Source organism: Pristis pectinata, chromosome 12 (genome assembly GCF_009764475.1).
Source record: "Pristis pectinata isolate sPriPec2 chromosome 12, sPriPec2.1.pri, whole genome shotgun sequence".
In the NCBI taxonomy this organism is placed as follows: domain Eukaryota; kingdom Metazoa; phylum Chordata; class Chondrichthyes; order Rhinopristiformes; family Pristidae; genus Pristis; species Pristis pectinata.
The window spans coordinates 2,441,417-2,466,615 of record NC_067416.1 but is presented as its reverse complement, the minus strand read 5'-3'; the positions used below and the strand labels follow the sequence as shown (position 1 = coordinate 2,466,615).

The 25,199-nt window shown below is 42.3% G+C and overlaps 2 protein-coding genes across 4 annotated transcripts in view; one reads left to right on the top strand and one right to left on the bottom strand.

The window, feature by feature from the left end:
* LOC127576798 (LIM domain-binding protein 1) overlaps positions 1-1,759 on the bottom strand; it is a 79,804-nt gene extending 78,045 nt beyond the window's left edge. The window contains exon 1 of one of the 3 annotated variants that reach the window (XM_052027552.1): positions 1,579-1,759. The gene's annotated coding sequence lies outside the window, so the exon portion shown is untranslated. The remainder of the gene's footprint in view (positions 1-1,578) is intronic. The other 2 variants (XM_052027551.1, XM_052027549.1) reach the window with 2 other exon arrangements.
* Positions 1,760-1,972: 213 nt separating this feature from the next.
* The window catches only part of LOC127576797 (protein O-GlcNAcase-like), a 41,245-nt gene continuing 18,018 nt past the window's right edge, over positions 1,973-25,199 (top strand). Inside the window, 12 exon segments of the mRNA XM_052027548.1 lie at positions 1,973-2,527; positions 9,772-9,823; positions 10,372-10,435; positions 10,437-10,470; positions 11,691-11,821; positions 11,998-12,169; positions 12,946-13,044; positions 13,752-14,036; positions 14,604-14,629; positions 14,631-14,763; positions 18,531-19,147; positions 23,918-24,092. Coding sequence (XP_051883508.1) covers positions 2,188-2,527; positions 9,772-9,823; positions 10,372-10,435; positions 10,437-10,470; positions 11,691-11,821; positions 11,998-12,169; positions 12,946-13,044; positions 13,752-14,036; positions 14,604-14,629; positions 14,631-14,763; positions 18,531-19,147; positions 23,918-24,092 — 2,128 coding nt within the window. The 5' untranslated portion in view covers positions 1,973-2,187.

The following is a 25,199-nucleotide window of genomic DNA, read 5'->3' as shown; positions in this document are numbered from 1 at the left end:
CTTGCACAACTCTAAAGTTCTTGTCTCGACCTTCTTCACTCCAAGGGAAATAATCACAACTTCTCCAGTCTAACTTTGTAGCTAAAAACTGTATTTCACAAAAAATTGACATAAGACAAATATGTTCACCTTTATTCATTTCTCCTGAATCACATAGAAGGCTATTGTCTCAATGCAGGTACATGGGATTAGTATAGATAGGTGCAATGGTTGGCAAAGACATGGTGGGCTGAAGGGCCCATTTCTGTGCTGCACGACATTAACCTGTTTCTGATATTGTTATTTCAGTATCTCTTGACTGGTATGTTTGACTGTTTATGACCAAAGGTTGCTAGTTTCTTTGCATTCTGGCAGTGTTCCATCTCTCCCCCAGGACTTATGTTTCCATGCCTGCCTGGTCTTCCACATGTGCTGAATTATGCCTGTGAATGGTGGGGGAGGGGTGGCAGAAGGAGGTTGTGAGCTTATTCTGCCACAAAAAAAGTGCATAATTCACAGACAGTAAATTTGCACTGATTGTTACAATGATATCATTAGACAGAGATTTAGCTTTGGAAGTAAGTCAGATCTGCAAAGAACGTAAGGACATTTGAAATTAATTTAATTTTGAGATTTTTAAAAAATGAAAAACTCTAAATTATGTTTCTTTAAAAAAAAGCCAGCTGCACCACCAAATCTGCTGCAAAGATAACAAGCTAGGACTTCTCCCACAAAGAGTTTGTTGAATCTTTCCCCTCAACCCAGGACATTGCCCCTTTAAATGGAGGCTGGTTCCCCCGGACCACAACTTCTTGATAAACACAGCAAGTTAATGATTGGATCAGTACAATCACGAGGTCAGTTGCTATAGAAATTGCTGAAAGAGCAAGTTAAATAATAACTAAGCGAATTTTTTTTCCCCTTCCTCCCTCTGCTTCATAAAATTAGGTCACTGAATGTTGGTGGGGGGGGAGTGCTGAATACTACGCCTGCGTGGAGTTAAATCTCCAGTTGCAGGCGCCGTGACCCACGACGCATGCGCGACATTAAATGCCGGCAACCTCACGTAACCACCGCCACGCATGCGTGGCACTAAATGCCGGCAACCTCACGTAACCACCGCCACGCATGCGTGGCACTAAATGCCGGCAACGTCACGAACTGCCACGCATGCGCGGCATTGAATGCCGGCAACCTAACGGACAACCGCCACGCATGCGCACTGTGGGCGGGCAGACCGAAAGCTTTCTAAACGGGGAGGGGGACGAGGGAATTACAATCTGCCAGTTACAGTAAACCACCACAGAGGTCTCATCGTTCAAAACAAAAACAGCCGTCGCTGATATAACGAACGCGTCCTTAGGGAAAATACTATCTTCAACACATAAAGATGGGAGTTCGGACAAACCGGTTGACACTGGTTTCGGGCGGTTTCCGCGCCTGCGCAGTTTGCGTCACCTCCAACCACCTCCCCCAGCAGCCTCGCATTACAATTTAGTTGCCCGAAACGACAGTAAAAATACGTCAGTGATTGAATTAAATATATAAATATTAATATGTTGTAAAGTTAATAAAAAAGCGTCGCTGTCGACGGAGTACCTGAAACAACGCGCATGCGCACGGTATTTCCTCTCAGCTCGTCACTAAAATATAAAGGTGGACTTTGCGCATTCAGGGGTCCGTGGATAACAACTCAGGGAGAATGTGGATAATTATTTTGGGGGAATGAGTTCCAAGTGAAAAAATACTTAGGGTTCGTCGCAGAGGCGGGGGGGAGGAGGGAGCCACTGCGCATGCGGACTGCGGCGGGCGAGGCGGGCGTCGCCAATGCGCACGCGCGGCGTCGGGGGCGGGCGGCAGACGGGCATGGGGGGGAGGGGCGGCGCCGACCACGCGCATGCGGCGTGGGGAGGGGGCGGGGCGGCGCGCATGCGGACCGCGTAGGGGGAACGGGCGGCGGCGGGCACTGCGCATGCGGAGAGGCGGGCCAGCTATCCCAGAGTGCTCTGGTGGACAACAAGGGACGGAAGCCGCCGATCGCTGGCCGCTCTGAGGAAAAAAAAATCCCCCTTTTATTTAAAATTAATTCTCCGGCGGTTGGCGCCCGCTGAATAAGGAGGGCTGACGAGCGGCGGGTGTCCGGAGCTCGGCTGTGGTACTCGGCGAGCGGGCGGTCGACGCGCGGTGGTGCCCGGCCCTCCGGCCACCATGGTGCAGACGGACAAAGTGCCCGGCGGGCCGCCGGAGGACGGCGCGGGAGGAGGAGGAGGGGGAGGAGGGGGAGGAGGAGGAGGAGGAGGAGGAGGAGGAGGCGGCGGCGGCGACTGTTCCCCCCCCGCCCAGCCCAGCCCTACCCCCACCCCCGCCCCCGCCGAACCCGGCCTCCCCATCCCCCCACCCACCGACCCCCCGGCTCCGGCCGCCGAGCAGGGGGGTGCCGCCGCCGACCCGGTCATCGCCAACGGCGGCCTCGACCACCCCTCGCCGCCGCCGCAGCGGCCGGAGCCTCCCGGCGGCAAGAAGAAGTTCCTCTGCGGCGTTGTGGAAGGTAAAGGGTTAAATGGCCGAAATCCTTATTTGATGCCCCTGTTGGGTGTGGGTCTGCAGTAGTTGAACGTTCAGGTGTGGGAGCGGCCGCTTGTTTTATGGACCGGCTCCTCCCTGCTGCTGTGGGAGAGGGGCGGCATGACTGGTGATGTCACAATCTTTCACTGCTCTCTCCCTCTCCCCCCCTCCCCCCCGTCCCTCTCCCCCCCTCCCCCCCGTCCCTCTCCCGTGGACACCAACAAACCCCCGGGGCCTTCCGCGGCCGGGATGGGGGCAGGGTGGCGCCGCTTACCGGGTCGCCTGGCTCGTCCTCAGAGCCCGTCAGCTGCACTGGTTGCACTGCTGTCTGTCTGGAGTCACGAGTCCAGTTGGAGTCTTTCACGTCCACGTTGTCTTTTTAAGATGGTGAGGAATTTTTGAGGGTTGTAGATCATCTATCCCTGGAGAGCAGAGGACACAATCGAGGGCTATGGGGAAAGGGGAACTGAGGGCGGGCTGAGATCAGCCACAACTTTATTGAACAGTGGCGCAGGATCAAGTGAATTTGTAGCTGATTTGTTTATCATTTTGTGTAAATCCAGAAATAAAAGCTACCACTGGCAATTTGATCATCGTTAAAAACGTCTGGTTCATGTCTTAAGCTTTCCATGCTAAAAACCAATGGTGTATATGAGCCTAGCTTCTTTCTTATCTCCCCCCCCCCCACTCTCCCAAAAAAAGTTACCCAGCAAAGTATTCTCATTGGAGGGCAGAATTAGGAAAGGACAATAAATGCTGTCCTTCACAGTGACGATCTAGGGACAGTTGAGTCTCTGCCAATTGGTTTTGGCCTGATTAGTTTGTCCTCTTTGATCCATCACCTTCAGAGTCTTTCCCTACGATTGCTGTTTGGTAAAATGCTTCTACAGATGAAATGGATGCAAGACTTTGAGTTTCATCCAATTAAGGCATTACAATTGCATTTAACATCAGCCTTCAAATGTTAACAGTGGCCTTTAAAAGCTACCAATATTTATAGGAGTGGGTGATAGGGGCCTAATTGGGTATAAGGTCATATTAATAAAACATACTTTACATGGTTTACATAAAACATGGTTGTATTTCTGGGAATGAATGCATTTTTTTTTGTGTCAAAAAGCTATCATTGCTGTAGATGAAATTGGAGGAAGGTTTGGTATTTGATGGACATGGAATGTGGGTTTTCTCTTGGGGCAAGGTAGTGATGTGAATATTATTAATCATGTCAGATTTGTTATCTTGCATTCCTGGATGGTGGGTAGGAGGTTTTTGATGTTCCTGTAGCAGTGATTTTATGAATCATCATGCCAGTTTAATATTTGGAAAATGTCAATCTCTGGCTGTAATATCTCTTAAAAGGATGATAGAAATTTTAATAAACTGTTCAGTCAATTTATTAAGGCATTTTGGGCAACATAGTGGAGAAATAAATGACTAAGGTTTAAATCCTATTAGCCTGAGTTAACGCCTGACAGTTTACAGAACGCATACATTGTTTTGCTTCCATAATTCTACCATTAAAAATGTTTGAATCATAAACCATGTGACTAGTTGGTGTTTTTCTAAAATGTTTTGATATTTTGGCTTTGTTGAACTAAGATATTGGGGGGGAAGAAAGTCTTAATTTACCGACATTGAAAATTTAGCTAATTTTAAAACGTTTTAGAACATGTGTAATTGTAAGGAAATGTACACAAATTGAATTTTCCCTGTGCTGACTATTTCAGGCATTTTTTCACAGTTCACAGGCAGGACATTTTGTTTGAACTTCTCTTGATGTAACGACTTGAAGTTCTGCTCCAGTAATGATCAAAATAGATGACACAAAATGTCTGCTCTGAAATTTTCTTAACCTAGTGGGTTTTGAAGCACTCAAACTCATTGTGTTCAAACATGCTCAAACTGATATGTTTTTATTAAATGTGGATATCTTTATTAAGGTGTATTTATCAGAAAGTATGGATAAATTATAACACTTTGACGTGCTCAGTTAAATATTATCCTTTTGCTTCTGTTTCAAAGGTTGGTTAGGTAGTTTACTCGCTGCATCTGAGGCTAGATTGTTTGAATGCTATGAGTGAATGTGAGGCTTGTTTGAGCAGTTTTTGGTTAGCCAGAAGATTCTAATCTTGGTAATTCAGATTCATTCTGAGTTTTGCCTCAAGCCCAAACCAACTGAAAGTCGATTATAATGTAAACAATTGTATTTTTAAATGCTGGATATTTGTTCAGTGCTCTGTCTGCCTTGTTAAATGCGTAATTGTCCGCTGCCCACTTTGTATTCTTTCAGGTCTGCAGTGGCTACTTTAGAGCTTTTGATGTATCATACAGATATTTACAAAAAAAGTGAGAGGATGTTTAATCTCTTGTAATTCCCTTCAGTTTGGCATCTAACCCTATACTGTCCATTTGTGATTTTTTGGCCATTGGTGCGCACACTGTTATTCAATGACTGATCGGATCTTTGCTCATTTGGGTCCAATGCTGTGAAACTCCTTTCCCAAATCATTTTGTCTTTCTTCTTTGAACCATACAGTTAACGATGTCCCTTTTTTATTATCTTCAATCTGGATTATGGTGTGCGCTTAATTTGAAATAAGTACATATTTTCCACTTGTGGCCATAAGGCACCTACTGCTGATCATTTATGTACTGAAGAATAGATAACTGTGGCTGAAATAACTCCAATCTCTCCATAAGGTGAAGTGTTAGTCCATAATTGTGCATTTGCAGGCTTAATTCAGTGAGAAACTTGATCCGTATCCTACAATAAAGAGAGTGGTAGCTTTTCTGACTAGTGGGTATTAAATGAGTAAGTTTAATATATCTAGTGAATGGTATCAGCATTGCAATGTGTTAGGACTTTTGAGTTATTTGAAATTAACTACAACTGTTTCCAAAGTTAAAACCAAATCCTTTCTTGACCCTCCAAATGGACATCAATTTATGAATGGTGATCTTGGTAATCATAGAGCTATAAAGCGTAGAAACAGGCCCTTCAGCCCAACTGGCTGGTGCTGATCAAGTTGCCTAACTGAGCTAGTCCTATTTGCTTTAAATGAGTTGAAATATTACAATAAAGTGTGACTCGGTTAGCAAAATGCCGTAAGTTAATTGGTTGCCATCACTGGCTCAGTTCCTAAACTGTTAGTAATATTAAAAACGTAGAATACTTTATTTCTGATCTTGTGCTACAGTGTTGTTTTAAATACTGCACTGGGGTTGACTACAAAGCCGTAATCTCATTGACTGCTAACTGTACAATGTGTTCTTAAATGTGAAAGAGCTGTTAAATTCCATTAAATTTTACTGTTGCGGAATGGTGTTAGTAATTCAGATGTTAACAGGCTGTAACAGAATGATTCTCCATCTGGCCATTTTTCCTAATGTGATCTAATCCTGATGCTAAAACACCCATCGCACCAAGCTGCTTTCACCAGGTCTCTTAATATATCCATTTGACTCAATTATTTTAAAGCCTTTGTGTAAAATTAAGCACTGTTTAAGGTTGGGATTTTGATCATTTGCAAAATTCTAGGAATACTGCTGTCTTTCTCCTCCTCAGGAGTTGGTGAATTAAACTTGCTGACACAGTATTACCAATGCCAATGAAATCTGCTTAAACCATTACAGTCTACTGCAACAGCTGGCAGCCTGCTGTTGGTCACTGCCACATTCCTTTTTCACTTTAAGAATAGAAATGAGATTATCCTTTTGTCTCCCTTGCAGTCAGACTTGTGAATTATATTCTCTATGGTTGCACAAAAGGAACTGGGGGTTGGAGAATCATGATGTTGTCTGCATGCTCTAATTTGTTTGTCAAATTAGTCTAGTATTTTTATTCAGGTGTCACTTACTAGGCCTGGTCACAGATATTCCACTTCATATTGCAGAATAAAAACAGCAGTAACAGTTCTTTGTGATGTGGTTGCCCATACAACAGTTTTGCCTTTGTGTATTTAGAAAGCAAAATGCACAAACTGTTTGCAAGCTAATATTCTGGCAGTGTTGCCTGATGGGTGAGAGTACTGGACAGCAATATTTCAGGTCATTATTGCATGATGGCCACAGTCTTGCTTTGTTTCCAGTGATGCTTCTTTTATTATTAGTGCTATTCTCTGCTCCCAGACCTCTGCACAATTGGACAGAGGTGATTTGTACATTTCATTTGTATTTCATTCCCTCCTTGCAGATATTCTGATGGCATTGACAAGTACGGTAGTTTCGGTCTGAATGAGAGTCAGTTTTGAAGATTCAATTTGTAAGACAGGCTCTTATTGTCTTAAAATTATATCCAAAAGTCCGCATAATTTTACTTGCAGTCTTATCGCTATTGAGTTGCAGAGAGTGCTGGATGCCTGAAGTATCTACGTGGGTTAGAGTACAATTGCTTTAGGGCACAAAATTGTTGGGAGGTGGAGTGGCCTGATTAAACAGCATGACATCCTCATAGACATTCGGTTCCCTTTGGAATTATTGTGTCAGCTGTTCTTCAACAAACTTGGTCACTTACATGGGGAACATTTTGCCTCCTGTCAATCCCCGTGCATATTCTTAATCGACTGTTTGGATTACCCCTTAGACTCTGTTTCTTGAGGCCTGTTGATCTTTCTGGAATGATCCCATCTCTGCTCATTCTCAGTTTTGGTTTCTTCAGGATGGTTTGGGAAAACTGAATAAATTGTGCACTCGCATTTCACATTTTCCTCATTTGTCCATGCAGTTGATAACTTGGGGATCTTTCCCAGTGCTGCTGTATATGTTGGAGCACCTTCTGAGTAATTATTGTGGAAAGTACCCAGCTGTTTTATGTTATGGTTGAGATTGGTAATTAGAATATAGAAATGACTGGCATTACTTTCTGTTCCCCATTCATAAGGGTAAGGTTTGTATAAAGCTTCAGGACCATGGTGCATCAGAAGAGGGGGAAAAAAGACAATTGATCCAAAAATTGTCACACACTGAAGTTAATTGTGTAACCCTCTGAGATTGGCAAACTGCCCACCAGATTGCAGCACTTTCTTGCTAAAATGTCTTTGAACTCTCTTCTTGTGTGTCATGTGGTTTCAGGAGCAGAGTTTATTTTTATTTAGACTGTGACCAGAAATGTGAATTTAGGCAGCAAACAGCTGTCACAGGCTGTCTAAATGTAGGACAGAATCTGCCTACAGACCACACTGACCATGGCTGATATTTCCATTTTGACCACCCACCACTATGTAAACTTGTGTCAATTCTATATAGTTCTATATAGCACAGTGGGACTAGGTTTAGTTTGACAGTGAGTGAATAGACATGATTAGATAAAGCTGTTACTACCTTATATGCTTGGTTCTGAGTTCACTAATTAGTAAACCAACTGTTCAACTTCTGGCACTCAACGAAACATGCAAGTATCGATAATCCAAAAGGATATCATTTAGTGTTCCTTCTTTTAAAAAAAAGTGACAACTGGCATCATGCCAAGGTGTGAAGATGCTATTTACCTTTTAGCGGGTATCTATACAATATTTCTGAAATCGCTCCCTCTGCTGTGGCAAACAATAGTGACACAAGCTACTTCAAAGGTTCCATTCATGGATTTTTATGGCTTAATTTCCTATGGGCAATAGAGGAACAATGGTGTTTGCATGGAATAATTTGTGGGATACTTGGTAATGGGTGCCTAATTTTAACAATTTTCCCTATTTATGGTCAAGGTTCAAAGCATAAACATGCTTAACGTTGTATAAGGGCTGACTACTGGTGGATTGGTGTTGGTGATGTGGCAGTTTTGTTGTGAGATCATTGGTTCTTGGGTTGTCAGGGCAACAATTGTTCTGCATCAAGGAATTCAGGAACAGCTGTTTGTGTGTAAATTGGTAGTGTGACCTGGGTTTAAAGCAGTGGAGAGATGTGCGCACAAAGCATTCTTAAAATCTGGATTTCTGAGTTTAGTGTTTTGGTAGCTGAAAGCACCGTCACTTTAATGGAGAAATTTATATTAGATGAGCACAGAATTGTAAATGATAGACCATCATGGAAGGATTTGATGATTTAGTGAACTGGACATGGTAAGAATTAAGAGCAGTTTTGATAAGATTACAAAAAGTATGATGCGGTAGGTTAATTGCTGAGAAACAAAGGACTGCAGATGCTGGAATCTAGATGAAAAACACTGAACTGATGCTGGAGGAACTCAGCAGGCCAGGCAGCATCCGTGGAGAAAAGCAGGCGGTCAGTGTTTCAGGTCAGGACCCTTCAGGACCTCTGAAGAAGGGTCCTGACCCAAAACGTTGACCGCCTGTTTTTCTCCACGGATGCTGCCTGGCCTGCTGAGTTCCTCCAGCATCATCGTGTTTAGGCTAACTGAGAGTTAAGTGAAATAGACTTGAGGTATAGATCGAGGTTTCAGCACTTAGTGAATTGATGTAGAAGGTAGAGGTAATATGTTTCAGAGATGAAAATGGCTACCTTGAAGATGACATGGATATCAGTAGCCTGGGTGCCCTTAAAATGATTGATCTCTCCAGTCAAGCAGTGATTTGAATGGAGTCCCATTCCTGCATGTTGTAAATTTCCATTTCAGTATTTTCTTTCAATCCATTCTTTTATTTCCCTTTTGTCTAGTCCAATGATTTTCTAAGTAACTTTTGAACCAAGTAAATAATTCTTTCCATATACCAAAGTACAACTGTGAGATTGTAATTACTGTTAGCATAAGGTATCATAAGATGTTTTGTCGTATAGATGGTGTAAATCTCCATGTTGGGCATGTTTTTCTTTCTGTACTAGAATCAAATCCACTGCTTTTCTCAGTGCCTCCAAGTTCTGGCCCAGGTATACCAACTTTTCCATGTGTATGAAGGTTCTGGCTCTTTTCTGTAAGTCCACTTCAGTGTTGGACTTAAATTTTAGTGTCTTCACCACCTTTGGATATCCCAAGGCACTTTATGGCCATTGGTTAATGCTAACTACAGTGAACAAAATATTTGAGGCCAAAGGTAACTCCACTCTTCAAAAAATATCTTAAAAGGCCCTCAAGTGGCAGATTTGGGTTTGCTTGCAATAAAACAGAGTATGAGTATAAAATGAGTTTGATATATAGAGTTGTAGTTCTGCTTTTATTTCCTATTTAATAACATATTAAGCTATTTAAATGGCATCAAATCTTTCGGGCAGCTATATTATCTGCTCTATTTGAACTATTTGTTTCGTATTTTAATCTGATTTTCCTAATTTTCCTAGGTTTTTATGGGCGTCCATGGAGCATGGAACAGAGAAAGGAGCTGTTCAGAAGGTGAGTTTCATTCTTCTTTCAGTTGTGCTTTGAAGTTGTCTGTCTCTAATCTAAATCAGCAATCTCATGACTCTGTAATTAAATTTATACATAAAACCTTAACCTCGGGTTAATTCCCCCACAAAGGAATTGCATTAATGTGAAAAGCCACTGAGGAAAAATGATGGAATCCACTTAATTGATTGCTCATACATCAAGAAGTAATCTACGTCTATCTTTAGATTAAACTGAGATTCTGAAGCGTTTGTTGTCTCCAACATACTTCGAAGTTCATTCTCAGTAATAATTTTTCTGAGGATCTTGATCTTTGACTTAAATTTGTTTCTTTGATGTGCTCCTTTTATGTTTTATTTGGCTTGTAATGTTACATATTTAATACTTCTTTAAAAATAGTTACATATGACCTCCCTCAAGATGTAGCCCTTTTTTTCTTCCTTCAAATCTGGTTATCTGAACTGGTGTATTTGGTTTTAGCTTGGGTCTACAGCATTTCGGATACACTCAATGAGGCTGAAATTACATTTTTATTTTGGTTATTTCTTCAACAGAATGCGCAAGTGGGGATTAAATACATACCTATATGCACCAAAGGATGATTATAAGCACAGAATGTTTCTGGCGGGAGATGTACTCTGTTGAAGAAGCAGGTGAGAGTTTCAGTTCCAATTCCCCTTTCATTTAATGTTGTACAGTTTATCCTGCGCATAAATTTCTTTTTACAGTTAGAGCGCTATCACTTGTTCAGGGATGTGACACAAAAATTGAAGCAACAGTCAGCAAGTGTCTCCACTCAGTTTCCATATTCCTTGATTCCCTCTGTCCAAAAATCTATGCATCTCAGTCTTGAATTTTATCACCATTTGCTGTTGAGTATTCAGGTGGATAATATTCTTGCAGATAGCTTTTAAAATTCTCAAGTAAAATAGTTGCAAATGCTGAAATCTGAAACACGAGGTGGTGGAAATACACAGTCGATTAACAGTATCCATGGAGAGAGTAATGGTTAAAATTTCTGGTCAATGACCTTTCATCAGAAATAGGAAATGCTTTTAGAACCATAGAACAGTACAACACAATACAGGCCCTTCAGCCCACCAAATTGTGCTGACCTTCAAACCACGCCCTAAGACTATCTAACCCCTTCCTTCCACATATCCCCTATTTTAAATTCCTCCATCTGCTTATCTAACAATCTCTTGAACTTGACCAGTGTACCTGCCTCCACCACCACCCCAGGCAGCGCATTCCATGCCCCAGCCACCCTCTGGGTAAAAAACCTCCCTCTGATATTTCCCTTGAACTTCATACCCATTACTTTAAAGCCACGCCCTCTTGTATTGAGCATTGGTTGCCCTGGGAAAGAGGCACTGGCTGTCTATTCCTCTTAATATTTTGTATACCTCTATCATATCTCCCCTCAGCCTCCTCCTTATCCTGGCCTTTAGGGGTGGAGACTCCAAGTGACCCCAACAGAATAACCAGTTAGTGTTAATTGGCAGAGGCCTGGGTAACATTTCCTTCTACTGGATTTTACAGTGATATTGTTAAACACAGGTATGCTAGTTGTGCAACCATTAAGACCACCTATCTAAAGCCTGGTAGGAGATTGTCACAGTTGTGTCTACTTCATTATTTGGAGGAAGTTGCTTTAATTACAAGATTATAACTTTTGCTCTTCTATCCTGGGAAGAGGTAGTGAAGAGTACATTGCCTCTGCTCATTTGCCTTGTCAATGTTCCATTGTACAGGCAGTGTACTACTGTCTGCCCAGTTGGTCTATTTTGAGAATTGGCCATTCCTTGGTTCTTAGATTGGTAATTTTTCTGTACCATATCCTTTTGTTTATTCATAATCTTTTTCGTTTCAGAACAACTGATGCAGTTAATTTCTGCTGCAAAAGAGCACAATATTGAGTTTGTTTATGCCATATCACCTGGACTGGATATCACTTTTTCAAATCAGAAGGAGGTTGCAACTCTTAAACGCAAATTGGATCAGGTTGGTGTTTTTGTGAAATTTTCTGTAGATACTAATTTTCTTTAATCAATTTGTTTTAAAGCTAACAATCTTAAGTAAAGCTATTTTTCCTGTCTCTTTCATCCAGCTAAGGGGATGAGTGGGGTTGAAAGTAATTTTACTTGCAGTCTGAACATCATTGCCTTCCTATTTCACAGGTGTCACAGTTTGGTTGCAAGTCCTTTGCGCTGTTATTTGATGACATTGACCACAATATGTGTCCAGCGGATAAAGAGGTCTTCAGTTCATTTGCACATGCACAACTTTCTGTTACTAATGAGATCTATCAGTATTTGGAAGAGCCAGAACACTTTTTATTCTGTCCAACTGGTGAGTATTCAGCAATAATCATGCCATAATGCAGCCTGGCTTTAAAGTTTCAGTTGCCAGTGAGCCTGTAATTAGCTGTCTTTCCTCTCGCATTTGATAGTGCAAAGGTGCGCTTAACTTGAGCACAAAACCAGAAATTTTGAGGGTTCAAAATTTGACTCCTTAGGTTTACAGTGCTGCAGGGACATTCTTCATTCAGATACGTTATGCACGTCAGTATTTTCTGATCTTTTGATCCACAAGTCTGCTGTATGTTCTGGATGTATGATTGCCAAAGTAATTCTTTGACCGTTGCATTTTCCATAATTATTACTTGAAAAGGACATGTTCCAAAGTTTTTATTTTGTATTAATTAACAGCGACCTCTCAAGATTTGTTTGAGTCGTGTTTAAGTATATTGTGAAGAAAATTTGTTTTCCAGTGTTTGTTTAATCTAATTTTTGGCTCTGTACATAAAAATCTGAAGTGCAGTGAAGTTGCTTCATGGGCTTTCTGTTACAAAAGGGGTTCTAGGGCTGAAATCTGAGTTGATCTACAGTTCTGATTTACTGACTAGAGCCTGTATAGGTGAGAGATTACAAGGAAACTTACTGGAAAAAGAAAATTCACAGTGGTGAGACTTTAGTTAGATTAAATGTTTCAAAGCAGATCGGGAAGGAATTTAGCATTTTATTACAATGTGTTGCTTAGTTTTGCTGTCTATTGACCACGTGATTATGTTCATAAGAGCATTGGAAATGGATTTGTTTTCTAATTTTTTTGTTAATCTTGTTCAGAATACTGTGGAACCTTTTGCTACCCCAATGTTGCCCATTCTCCATACCTCAGGACAGTTGGAGAGAAACTTCTTCCTGGCATTGATGTACTGTGGACAGGTAAGCTATCTATTTCATTACTGAGCTTATGCATTTGTGATTAATTCATCTTGCAAAATAAATAATAAGTATGCTTATTTGTTGCATGTCTCTGCTATCGAAGTGTTTTCAAATAGCCCTGTATGGAAATGTCGCTGCATGTAATGTATGCTTACCTATTTAATAATGCCAGAATTCACAAAGCATGCCAATAACTCTTGAAACTTTTTCCATTTGCCCTAAAATGGTGCTGTTTTCTATCAGTTTTTGTCTCAGGTTTACCTGTCTACGTTTTAAATCCCTCCATTTGGGAGCTATATGCCCATCCCTATCGACACATTTTGTACTTGTATTTCTTAAGGTAGTTCACTATGTATATCATTGTTCTGATCCTGTAACAAAATTTTGTATGGGGAAAAATACTTTATGCAAGATATTCTTTGAATTTGAAACATGGGCTTGATTTTAGTCCCTAAGCCAGGGATACAGGGTGAAATCTTTGGCTTCTACTCTTACTAAGCAGAAAAAAGTGAAAGCAATTTTGGTTCCCCTCCTCCTCCTACTTTGGAGGTTAGTTAAGATTAAATTGAATTACCTATGTTCATTTAGTTATAAAGTCATTATAAATAGCGTTTGGGACATTGTAGTAATGGAGTAAGTATTCCTTTAAATACAAATAACAAAATAAGGTAAAATGTGTGGGAAGCTAACCTTTTCATGATCTATAGGTCCAAAAGTAGTGTCGAAAGATATCTCCGTGGAATCCATTGAGGAAGTCACCAAAATATTGAAGAGGTCTCCTCTCATCTGGGACAATCTGCATGCCAATGATTACGATCAAAAGCGCCTCTTCCTTGGACCGTACAAAGGGCGGTCAACTGAGCTCATTCCACGGTTGAAAGGAGTATTGACAAACCCTAACTGTGAATTCGAAGGGAACTTCGTTGCAATTCATACGCTGGCTACATGGTACAAATCCAACATGAATGGTGTGCGGAAGGATGTTGTAATGAGTAAGTAGACTGCATGGCTATGTCTGAAGTGCTGTAACCTGTGAATTTTAAATGACAAAAGTGCAGTAAAACTTAAGGAAAGTCAGTTATGGCCCCAGAAATGCCAACTGCGTATAACTTCAGTTATTTCCCACCACCTCTGGAAGTATGGTGACTTGGACCAAAGACGACTTCATAAACAGCTGTTAGTTCTTTTGTCTGTTGCCTGACTATCCTAACCAGGCAGTAGGTTTTGAAGATGTTTTGCACCAATGGAAACTCTTGTTTTCATTTCCTCTGAACTATGTACAGCTGAAGAGCAGTTGCTGGGGAGAATGTTGCTGAGATCCTCGACACACTTAATATGTGAAGCTGGGATCTTGCTTTATCCACATAACAAGTAACAGTACTGTACTTGGTTGGTAAGCACTGGTCTTGACTTTAAAGAATTATCAGATAATGAAGGCAAAAAGATAGCTATCCTGCCTTGTATCTATTCTCTCCTGTGGCCTTTGCATTTGTCTGAGATATTAATTCTTAATTTTATTTTGGGTTATGCAGTAAAGCCATCCTTTTTATTTCCTTCAGCTGACACGGAAGAGAGCACTGTATCCCATCCAGATCAAACTTGAAAATGAAGGCAGTGATGAGGAGATAGAAATGGATGTCTTATATAGCCCTCAAATGGCTTTGAAGATGGCCATATCAGAATGGATGCAGGAGTTTGGAGTGCCACATCAATATAACTGTAAGTGTTCGCATTTTCACAAGTCTCTCCTATCTATCCATTGAGGTTTATACTTCCAAATACCTGATGTTGTCTGTCTTTATCTTTTATATTGTGTCTAGGCAAGACTATTCTTGGTGTATCCATCTCATCTATAGTGCTTGCTGTTTGTTAATCAGCTTAATTGGAGTGCCAGGAAAAACTGAGTCTAGCACAAGGATTCATTTTTTTCTTAGTTTCTATGTAACATGGTCACTACATACATATGAATGGAGCAAGGTTAAGGAGAGTTACGAACAAATATGAGTACTGTCACAGGATGAAAGCATCAGCTCATCTATCCCTTCTGGCCGAAGGTTAATCCCACTCCCCAGCTTTTGGTCCATTTCCTTGTGGGCACCCTGTGGCTCATCCATGTGAGGGCTTCTGCCTGCACCACTCTTAAATGCAATTAATTCCAGACCATCAGCACAATTTTTCCTCCACTTCCCTCTAATACTTCTGCAAATTAAAGTCTGAACCCTATGTACTGACTTCCCTAGAGAGGAATTTAACTGTTCACTGCATAGGCCTTATGATTATACAGTGATATTTGCAGTTATGAAACAAATATTGAATGTGAAATATGAGTGCGTACTATGAATACATTAGTGAGGAAATGGGTTCCATTGTTCCAATGGATGTTGGAGCTGATAACATCTGTGGTGCCAGTTTTTTTTTATATATTCCATTTTTGGGATCTGGGCACCGCTGGCAAGACTAGCATTTATTAATCATCCCTAATTACCCTTGAGTTATGGTGAGTTGTCACCTTGAACAACTGCAGTCCATCTGGTCAAGGTACTCCCATGGTGCTGTTAGGCAGAGTTCCAGGATTTAGACCCTGTGATGATGGACCAGTGATAGATTTCCAATTGGGTGTTGTGTAACTTGGAGGGAAACCTTTGCTACTGGAGTGTCCTGGACGAGTAATTGCAGTACATATTTGTAGTTTGTACACACCTTAGTCACTGTGCCAGTGGTGGGGGTGATTTAGGGTGGTTGAGGTGCCATCAAATGCTCTGCTTTTGTCTTCAGTGATAGTGAGTTAGACTGGTGTTGGAGTGCACCAGGCAGCACAGTAGTGTAGCGGTTAGTGTAATGCTATTACAATGCCAGTGACCTGGGTTCAATTCCGCCACTATCTGTAAGGAGCTTGTACATTCTCCCTGTGTTAGTGTGGGTTTCCTCTGGGTGCTCCGGTTTCCTCCCACATTCCAAAAATATACAGATTAGGAGTTATGGACGTGCTATGTTGGTGCCAGAAGAGTGGTGACACTTGTGGGCTGCCCCCAGCACGTTCTCAGTAACACAAAGACACATTTCACTGTATGTTTTGATGTACATGTGACTAATAAATATTTAATACTAGAGAAACAAAGGACTTCAGATTCTGGAATCTAGTTGAAAAACACTCAGATGCTGGAGGAACTCAGCAGGCCAGGCAGCATCTGTGGGGAAAAGCAGGTGGTCAATGTTTCAGGTCAGGACCCTTCAGGACTGAAGATAGGAAAAGGGGAAGCCCAGTATATCAGAGGGAAAAAGCAGAGCAGTGATAGGTGGACAAAAGAGGGGAGGCAGGGTGGGCACAGGGAGGTGTGATAGGTAGACGCAGGTAAGAGATGGTGATAGGCAGGTGCGGGGGAGGAGAGAGCAGATCCACCGAGGGATGGGTAAAAGGTAAGCAGAGGGGAGTGAATAAAGGGCTTGGAAAGGGAAGAAGAGAAGCATGGTTGGGGGGGGGGGGGGTTATGGGGAAGGGGGTTGAGGATTACCTAAAGTGGGAGAACTCGATATTCATGCTGTTAGGCTGTAAGGTTTCCAAGATTTGGGGGGTGGGGGGGAGGGGGAATTGAAGTGACTGCAACAGGTGTTCTGCGAAATGGTCACCTAGTCTGTGTTTGGTCTCCAATGTAGAGGAGGCCACACTTGAGCACTGAATGCAGTAGATGATATTAAGGGAGGTGCAGGTGAATATCCCTCACCTGAAGGACTGTTAGGGGTGAGACAGGAGATTCACCTGCACCTCCCTTAATATCATCTACTGCGTTGGGTGTTTGGCAGTGATAATGCCATAAATTGTATAGGTTAAGTTGTTAGATTCTTTTGGAGATGGTCATCTCCTGGAATTTGTGTTGCTAATGTTATTTGCCACTTACCAGCCACGCGTGAATGTTGTCTTGGTGTACACGTGCCACAAACTTATTCGCTGAGGAGTTGCAAATGGAATTAAACATGGTAATCTTAGCAAATGTCTTCTCCCCTCCTTTTTATTCTTACAATGTGGGAAGATCATTAATAAAATGACTCTCAGGACAATGCCCTGAAGAATTACTACAGTGATATCTAACTTGGGATGAATGACCTCCAAACAACACAACCATCGACTTCATGGTCATAGTTCTACAGTGTAGAAACTGGCCCTTTTAAGCCCCACCATATTCATGACATTTTTTTTTACCCATATGCACTTGTCTGCATTAGCTCATATGCTTCTAAACCTTACCTATTTTAAGTGTTCTGTGTAAATGCCTCTTAAACATACTAAATATTTTCAAATCCATTTATCCCTAACCATGGGAGAAAGATTTTTGACTATCACCCTATCTATGCTCTCATAATCTTATACACTTGTACCAGGTCACCTTGGACCCTCCTTTGCTCCAGGAAAATCAAGCCTGGTATATCCAGTCTCTTCCCATAACAATGTCTCCAATCCAGGCAATTCCCTGGTGAATCTCCTCTGCACTTCCCTTTAGCACAGTTTAATTCCCGCTGCTGCCTGTAAGGAGTTTGTATGTTCTCCCCATGTCTGCGTGGGTTTCCTCTGGGTGCTTCCGGTTTCCTCCCACATTGCAAAGTTTGGAGCTGTGGGCATGCTATGGTGGCACCAGAAAAGTGGTGACACTTGCGGGCTGCCCCCAGCACATTCTTAGCAACATAAAAAGACATATTTCACTGTGTGTTTCGATGTACATGTGACTAATAAATATCTATCATCCAGAATCAGGTTTGTCATCATTGATGCACGTTGTGAAATTTGTTGTTTTTGCTGCAGCAGTACAGTGCAAGACAAATTACTATGTTACCAAAAAATAAATGGTTGCAAAAGAGGAATAACGAGGTAGAGTTCATGGAACGTTCAGAAATCTGATGGTGGAGGGGAAGAAGTTATTCCTGAAGCGTTGAGTGTGGGTCTTCAGCTCCTGTACCACCTCCCCAATGGTAGTGATGAGAAGGGCATGTCCTAGATGGTGAGGGTCCTTAATGAAATCTGCCTTCTTGAGGCACCGCCTCTTGATGTCCTCGATGGTGGGGAGGGTTGTGCTCGTGATGGAGCTGGTTGAGCCTACAACCCTCTGCAGCCTCTTGCGATCCTGCACATTGGAGCCTTCATACATCCTTTCTATTTCCCAGTTTTACTGGGACTCCCTGATGTCACACTCTTTTAAATGCTGCCTTGATGTCAGGGATGGTATTTTAACCTTGCTTCTGGAGCCCATACTGGGCATCTGCATCAGGTTATTGATGAGTAAGTTCTGCTTGAGAGTAGATGTTTGCTACACGAAAGCACTACTAGGAGGTTGCCTGTTTAATGGTCCTGTTGCTGCAGCACTATAAAAATACATAGATCTTCCATTTCATTTGGCTTAACGCTAAAAATATAGTTGCTAAAGTTGCATCTTTCTATGAACATTTGATGAATTCTAGTGTTTTTTTTGGTTTAAACAACATTTCTTTATTTTCAGGCCGAACAGTCCCTCACAGTGGTGCAAAGACAAACTCGATTGATGTGGGAGGGATCGACACACCTTGCCTGAACTCCTCTACAACAGTGACCACAGTCTACCAGCAGCCCATCATGAGTCAGGGAAGTCCACTGAGTGGTGAGCCAGCCTTACTGGCCAAGGAAGAGGAGGAGAAAAAGCAGCAGTCTGATGAAGAGCCAATGGAGATGGCAGTAGAGAAACCAGATGAGCAAGAAACCAAAAACGTTAATCAGATCCTTACAGACATTGTCAAAGCCAAAATGTCTGAGGATCTCAAACCTATGGAGATGGACAAAGACAGTATTGCTGAATCAAAGTCTCCTGAGATCTTTATGCAGGAAGACTCAGGAAGTGATATAGCACCAATGCAGACAGATGAGCAGATGAACAAGGAGCAGTACATCCCAGGTCCCAATGAGAAGCCGTTGTATACTGCTGAGGCTGTGACTTTGGAAGACCTGAACCTCTTGGCTGAGATGTTTTATCTGCCGTATGAGCATGGACCCAAAGCTGTTCAAATGTTGAGGGAATTCCAATGGCTTCGGGCAAACAGTAGTGTCGTTAGTGTGAACTGTAAAGGGAAAGATGCTGAGAAGGTAAAATAGAGAGATTTCATCTACTTTATCCCATCACACACTCGGGTCAACTATAGAGAAGGGTTGCGCACAAAGTATAGCTTTTGAATTGACCCATTAAATCTTCCCATGAAGATGCAGAATGTGCCTCATCTCAATATAAGGAGACAGTCATACAGCATGGAAATAAGTCCTTTGGCCCAACTCGTGCTGACCGAGAAGCCTTTCTATGCTAATCTCATTTTCCTGCATTTAGCTTGTAACCCTTTCTTCTTAGTCGTATACCTGTCCAAATGCAATTAAGTACTGTGCTTCTAACTGCCTCTACCGGCTATGGCAGCTTGTTCCATATACCCACCACTCTCTGTGGGGAAAAATGTGCCCCTTAGATCTCCTTTAAATCTTCCCCTCTCATGTAAATCTATGTCCTCTACTTTTAGACTTCTCTGCCCTCGCAAAATGACACTGTTCCTCTACCCTGTCCTCCCCTGATAATTTTATAAACCTCTATATATACCCCACAGCCTCCTGTGCTCCAGTGGAAAAACAATTTCCCAGCCTATCCAATCTCTCCTTGTAACTAAAACCTTCATTCCAGGCAATATTCTGGTGAATGTCTTCTGCACTCTTTCTAATGTTACCACATCCTTTCTAGTGTGGCCTAGTCAAAGTCTTGTACAACTGAAACACGATGTCCCAACAATCCCCTGCCTATGAAGGGGATATTCAGTATGAAGGTGGTATTCACTATAAAGATAAGCAAGCTAAATACCTTCAGTACCCTATCCATCTGTTGTCATTTTCAGGAAGCTATGAGCTTGCACCTCAAGTTTCCTCTGTACATCAATGCTTCCAAGGCTCCCGTCATTTAATGTATATGTCCGACAGTATTAGACAGGACAAAACATACTCACTTGCAATTGTCTGGACCAAATTAGATCTGTCACCATTCTACCCAACTTTCCAGCTAATTTATGTCCCTCTATAACCTTGGGCAATGATCCTCACCACCTGCAAACTCCACCAATCTTTGTGTTGTGGGCAAACTTATCAGACCACAATGTTCTCGGGTAACAAACAGAAGTACCAGCACTCCTATCTTTTTCATTCCCTACCCACCACTCGTTAGAGTTCCAGTCAGAAGCAACCCTCCACCTTTCTCTCTGCGCCAGCTTGCTGTCATCAATTTTCATAGTCACCTCAATTTAGTGAGGAAGATTTCCAATGCACATAACCATGTTGACTCTCCCTGATTAGTCCTTGCCTTTCCAAGTGACCATAAATCCCATCCCTAAGAATATGTTCCAATAGTTTCCCTACTACTGACATAAGGCTCACCTGGCTTACCTTTCTTGAATATGGGAACAACATTAGCTACCCTCCAATCTTACCCGTGGCTATTGATATTGCAAAAATCTCCGTCAGAGCCCCAGAAATTAACAAAATATAATAGATACAAATATTACAAAATGTACTAAATACATTTACAAAATGTTTTGGAATTCTCTTTAATTTTGTTGGTCAGGGCCACTTCATGTCCTCTTTTTGCCCTTTATCTGCTTTCTTAAGATCCTCTAAACCTCAAAGGACTCATCAGGTATAGGAAATTGTTAACGTGCTTTTTTTCTTGCTGACCAGACCCTTCGTTAACCAAAGTTCTGTAACAACACGCACAAAATGCTGGGGGAACTCAACAGGCCAGACAACATCTATGGAGGGAAATAAACAGTCGACGTTTTGGGTCAAGACCCTTCATCAGGACTGGAAAGGAAGAGGGCAGAAGCCAGAATAAGAGTGAGGGGAGGGGGAGGAGCAACAGGCTGGCAGATGATAGATGAGTCCAGGTGAGGGGGAAGGTAGGTGGGTAGAGGAAGGGGGAGATGCAAGAAGCTGAGAGGTGAAGGGTTGAAGTGGCAAAGGGCTGAAGGAGGAGGAATCCAGTAGGAGAGGGCAATAGACATGGGGGGGGGGAAGGGGAAGGTGGGGAATAGATGGGCAGGTAATCGGGAGGGGAAAGAGAAGGGGTGAGTGGGCTACAGGAATAAGGGGTAAAAGTAAGTGGGGGGGGGTGTGGAAGAAAGGGGAGGGGTTACCAGAAATTAAATCAATGTTGAGGCTGTCAGGTTGGAGACTATCAAGGTGGAATATGAGGTGTTCCACCAACCTGTGTCTGCCCTCAATGTGGCAGTAGGCGGCGGTAGATAAACATGTCAGTATGGGAGTGGGATGTGGAATTGAAGTGGCTGGCCACCAAGATCCTTGCTTTTGTGGCAGACAAAGTGAAGGTCCTCGATGAAGCGGTCATCCAATCTGCATCGGGTCTCACCAATGTAGAGGAGGCAGCACTGGATGCAATAAATGACACCCTTGAATTCACCCAGAAGGACTGTCTAGGGCCCTGAATGGTGGTGAGGGAGGTGGTGTAGGGACATGTGTAGCACTTTGCAGGGATAAGTGCTGGGAGGGACAAGGGAGCTGCAGAAAGAGCAATCCCTGCAGAAAGTTGGGAGGTGGGGGGGGAACCTAGACTTGCCTATCACCTGCCAGTCTGTGCTCCTCCCCCAACCACATTATTCAGGCTTCTGCCCTCTTCATTTACAGCCCTGATGAAGGGTCTCAACCTGAAACGTCAACTGTTTATTTCCCTCCATAGGTGCTGTCTGACCTGCTGAGTTCATCCAGCATTTTGTGTGTTGCTCCAGATTCCAGCATCTGCAAAATCTCCAGTGGTTCTCTAATCTTACCATCTTATTCTCACAGGGACATGCTGACTTGGAACTCTTAATATTTTGCTTTTAAACACCTCTTATTGGATGTTGTTTATGCCCTCTAGCAGCTGCTCCCATTCTACTTTCACCAGGTCCTGTCTTATACTATTGAAGTCAAACCCTCCCCCAATTTAAGATCTTGACTCTTGGGCCAACCTTGTCTTTTTCCATGACTACCTTAAAGCTTGCCCAATTGTGTTTCTGTTCACAAAGGGTTCCCCCACAGACATCCTTATTCCCTAAAATAAGGTTTGAGTACAGCTCTCCCTAGTAGGTTTCCATACAGACTGCTTTAAAAACTCCTGGATGTATTCCACCCCATTTAGACCTCTTAGACTAAAGCAATACCAGTTAATGTCGGGAAAAATCCCCACTACTACAATCCTATTGCTTCTACATCTACTTAACAGCTGTTTTTCTACATTTGTTCTTTCAAATCCTGCTGACTATTTGGAGGCCTATAGTATAATCCCATCAAAGTGATCACCTACCTCTTTCTTATTTCAAAGTACTATCCATACAGCTTCATTTGTTTATCCTGCCAGGATATCCGAGTACTGCTGTCCCTGATCAACAGTGCAACACTCGCTCCCCTTTGGACTCCCTTTTTGGAACCCCCATTATTATGTCTGAAAATACTATATCCAGGAACATTGAGCTGCCATTCCTGTCCTCCCTTCAGCCATGTTTCCGTGATTGCTACAAAATCATAATCCTACGTGCTGATACATGCTCTCAGTTCATGTCGTGCTGGTTTTCTCTTCTGTTTCTTGCTGTTCACAGCATTATCTGTGCACTAGCATTCATCTATGCCAAGCTACTTTAGCATCTGCAGTCTCCCATTGACGCCATTAACTGAAATAAGCTTTTCTTCCCTCCATCTCCACCCACCTCCCCACCAAACTCAATTATGTGAAAAAGGACTTGCTTTCCTTAGCTGAGAGGTCAATAATGCTTTGGGGGCGGGGTGGCATGGACAAAGTAATTGATAGAAGGTTTAGAGGGGAATTGAGGAAAAGCTTTTCACTCTGTTATGGGGTATGGAACCCATTGCTGAATGGTTGGGAGAGGCAGAAACCCTCCCCACATTTAAACAGTATCTGGATGTCTTTGCATTTTGGTGGATTAACACCAAATCCTGTTGTGGCAGACTTACCTCTTTTTTTTCTTGTAGTGTTTTGATTTCCTCACTGTAGAACTTCTCTGCAGAGCTGAAAAAGTAATTGGCTGAAGGGCTGTTCACTATTCTGCAGTGATCTTCCCAAATATTACATAAATACCACAGAGTTCTTCCTCTAGGGAGATGGGTATTTTGTTAATGCATACTCCTCACCATGCAGTGATGATCTTGCCTTTGGTACATATACAATGTGAAATTGTTCCAGGTGTTATTGCCTTGAACCATTAGCTGAAGTAAAGTATTCACAAGCTTAGACTTTTGGTTCTGATTTTTGGCATGCATTTTCATTCCAGGTATGTGGGACAAGGAACTTTGCCATACTGTTCCTTGGCTGACCCTATAGTTTACACGTACATTCTGCCCTGTGGTTAGTTGAAGTATTGCCAGAAATCTCCCAGGTAGCATCAATAGTCATTTTCTTGACCACATCTTAATAGTGATGAACAGGTTGCCAACCTGCTCTTTGAGTTGAGTGCAGCTTCAGCTGACTTTATTTTTTTTTGACCTCAGCTGCTTCAGCATTTTTACTACTACTAAGGATCTTTAAAGTCAATTTGGTATCACCTCTTCCTGTAAACAATCTTGGGTGTGGTTTAGTGAGCCATTAGATGGGGCACAGTTGGCTGATTTACGATTGTTTATTGCAAACAAACCAACTAACAAGGCCTTGTTCCCAGGAATATTCTGGCTATTAACATCTCAAAGTATAACATTCTCACAGAATGAGGGTTACCTTTCCCTGGAGAACATGCAAATGGAAAAGTGTTATTGCTTTGAGTTGCATTCTTTATCCGTAAAAGCATGTATTCAGATAATGTGAATTGTTCTGATTTTCTATTTCAGATTGAGAAATGGCATTTCAGAGCTACCAAATTTGAAGAAATGTGCTGCAGCGTAATGCAGATGTTTACTCGTCTTGCTAACTGTGAAAACCGATCCATTCTCTATGATCTATACCCCTATGTCTGGGATATAAAGGGTGTTGTGTCTATGGTGAAATCCTTTGTCCAGTGGTTAGGTAGGTAACATCACAGTCTGGTTTTGATCCCATATGCTCTTGGTTTGAGATCCTACAATTGTGTCAGCCCTTGAAAACAGTATCTCTTAAACAACACTACACCAAATTTATTGAATTTGGAGGTGGCAGTTCTTTCAAAAAAAAACATTCTTGCTCTTTTAATTATGCCATCTACTGCTTTTCTCCTGTCAAGTTAGTTTCTTCTAAATATCCCACATTAATCTTGAATTTTTTCTCCATTCACCTGTACTGTGAAGGACATTAGCACACTGATGTCTTGTTTCTAGACTGGCATTTGAAACCAACACTAGGGTTAATGTGTTTGATTTGAGTGAATAGTTTCTAGGCCACTTGCTTACAAGTAAGCAACTTTATTCTGGTGGCTTTATCTTTCAGAGGCTGATGTAATTGTTCCTTGTAACTGTTTTAAGTCTACTGGTAGATTTTGTTTTTAAAGAAACAACCCATTGCATTTTATTTTTGTGTTGTCTCTTTTCTGGGACTGACTGTGGACTGCATCACCTCACTAGAACTAGCTAAATGTATCAAAATTGGGGAAGGCCACCAGAAGAATAAAGCACCCAAAAGACTCAGCCATGAGAGAACTGAAATATGCCGAGATCACATACTGCTGTTGGAAGCTGCTTGCTGTATGTTTTGTAACATTACTGTTTCCAACAGAACAGTGGCAGGCCAACAGATGCAGCAATCCGAAGGCTTGGAGCGCAACCTCCAGGCACAGCGCATGCGAGCTTTATAAAACGCGCAAGGCTATTCTGGTGTCTGCTGGTTCAGTCAGTACTTCAAAAGTGCCACCAGTTCCAAACAAAAGAACAGGGTGGGGAGCTGTTTCAAAACTGGAGACTCCAATCTCCTTTTTCTCAAAACAATTGGTTACAGTCATGGAATGAAACAACTGTAATGGTTACTCTTATTACAGGCATGTTGATTGAGATGGGGGGAGTGCAGACTGCCTCAGGCACCAGCATGGTCTGGGTTACAGCATGTAACCAAATTTTATTCACAGGTTCTACGCAGATGGCAGGGAATATGGCGTGGATGCAGTCCTTTAAAAATGATACAGCAGGCAGCTCGACTGGCACCGTG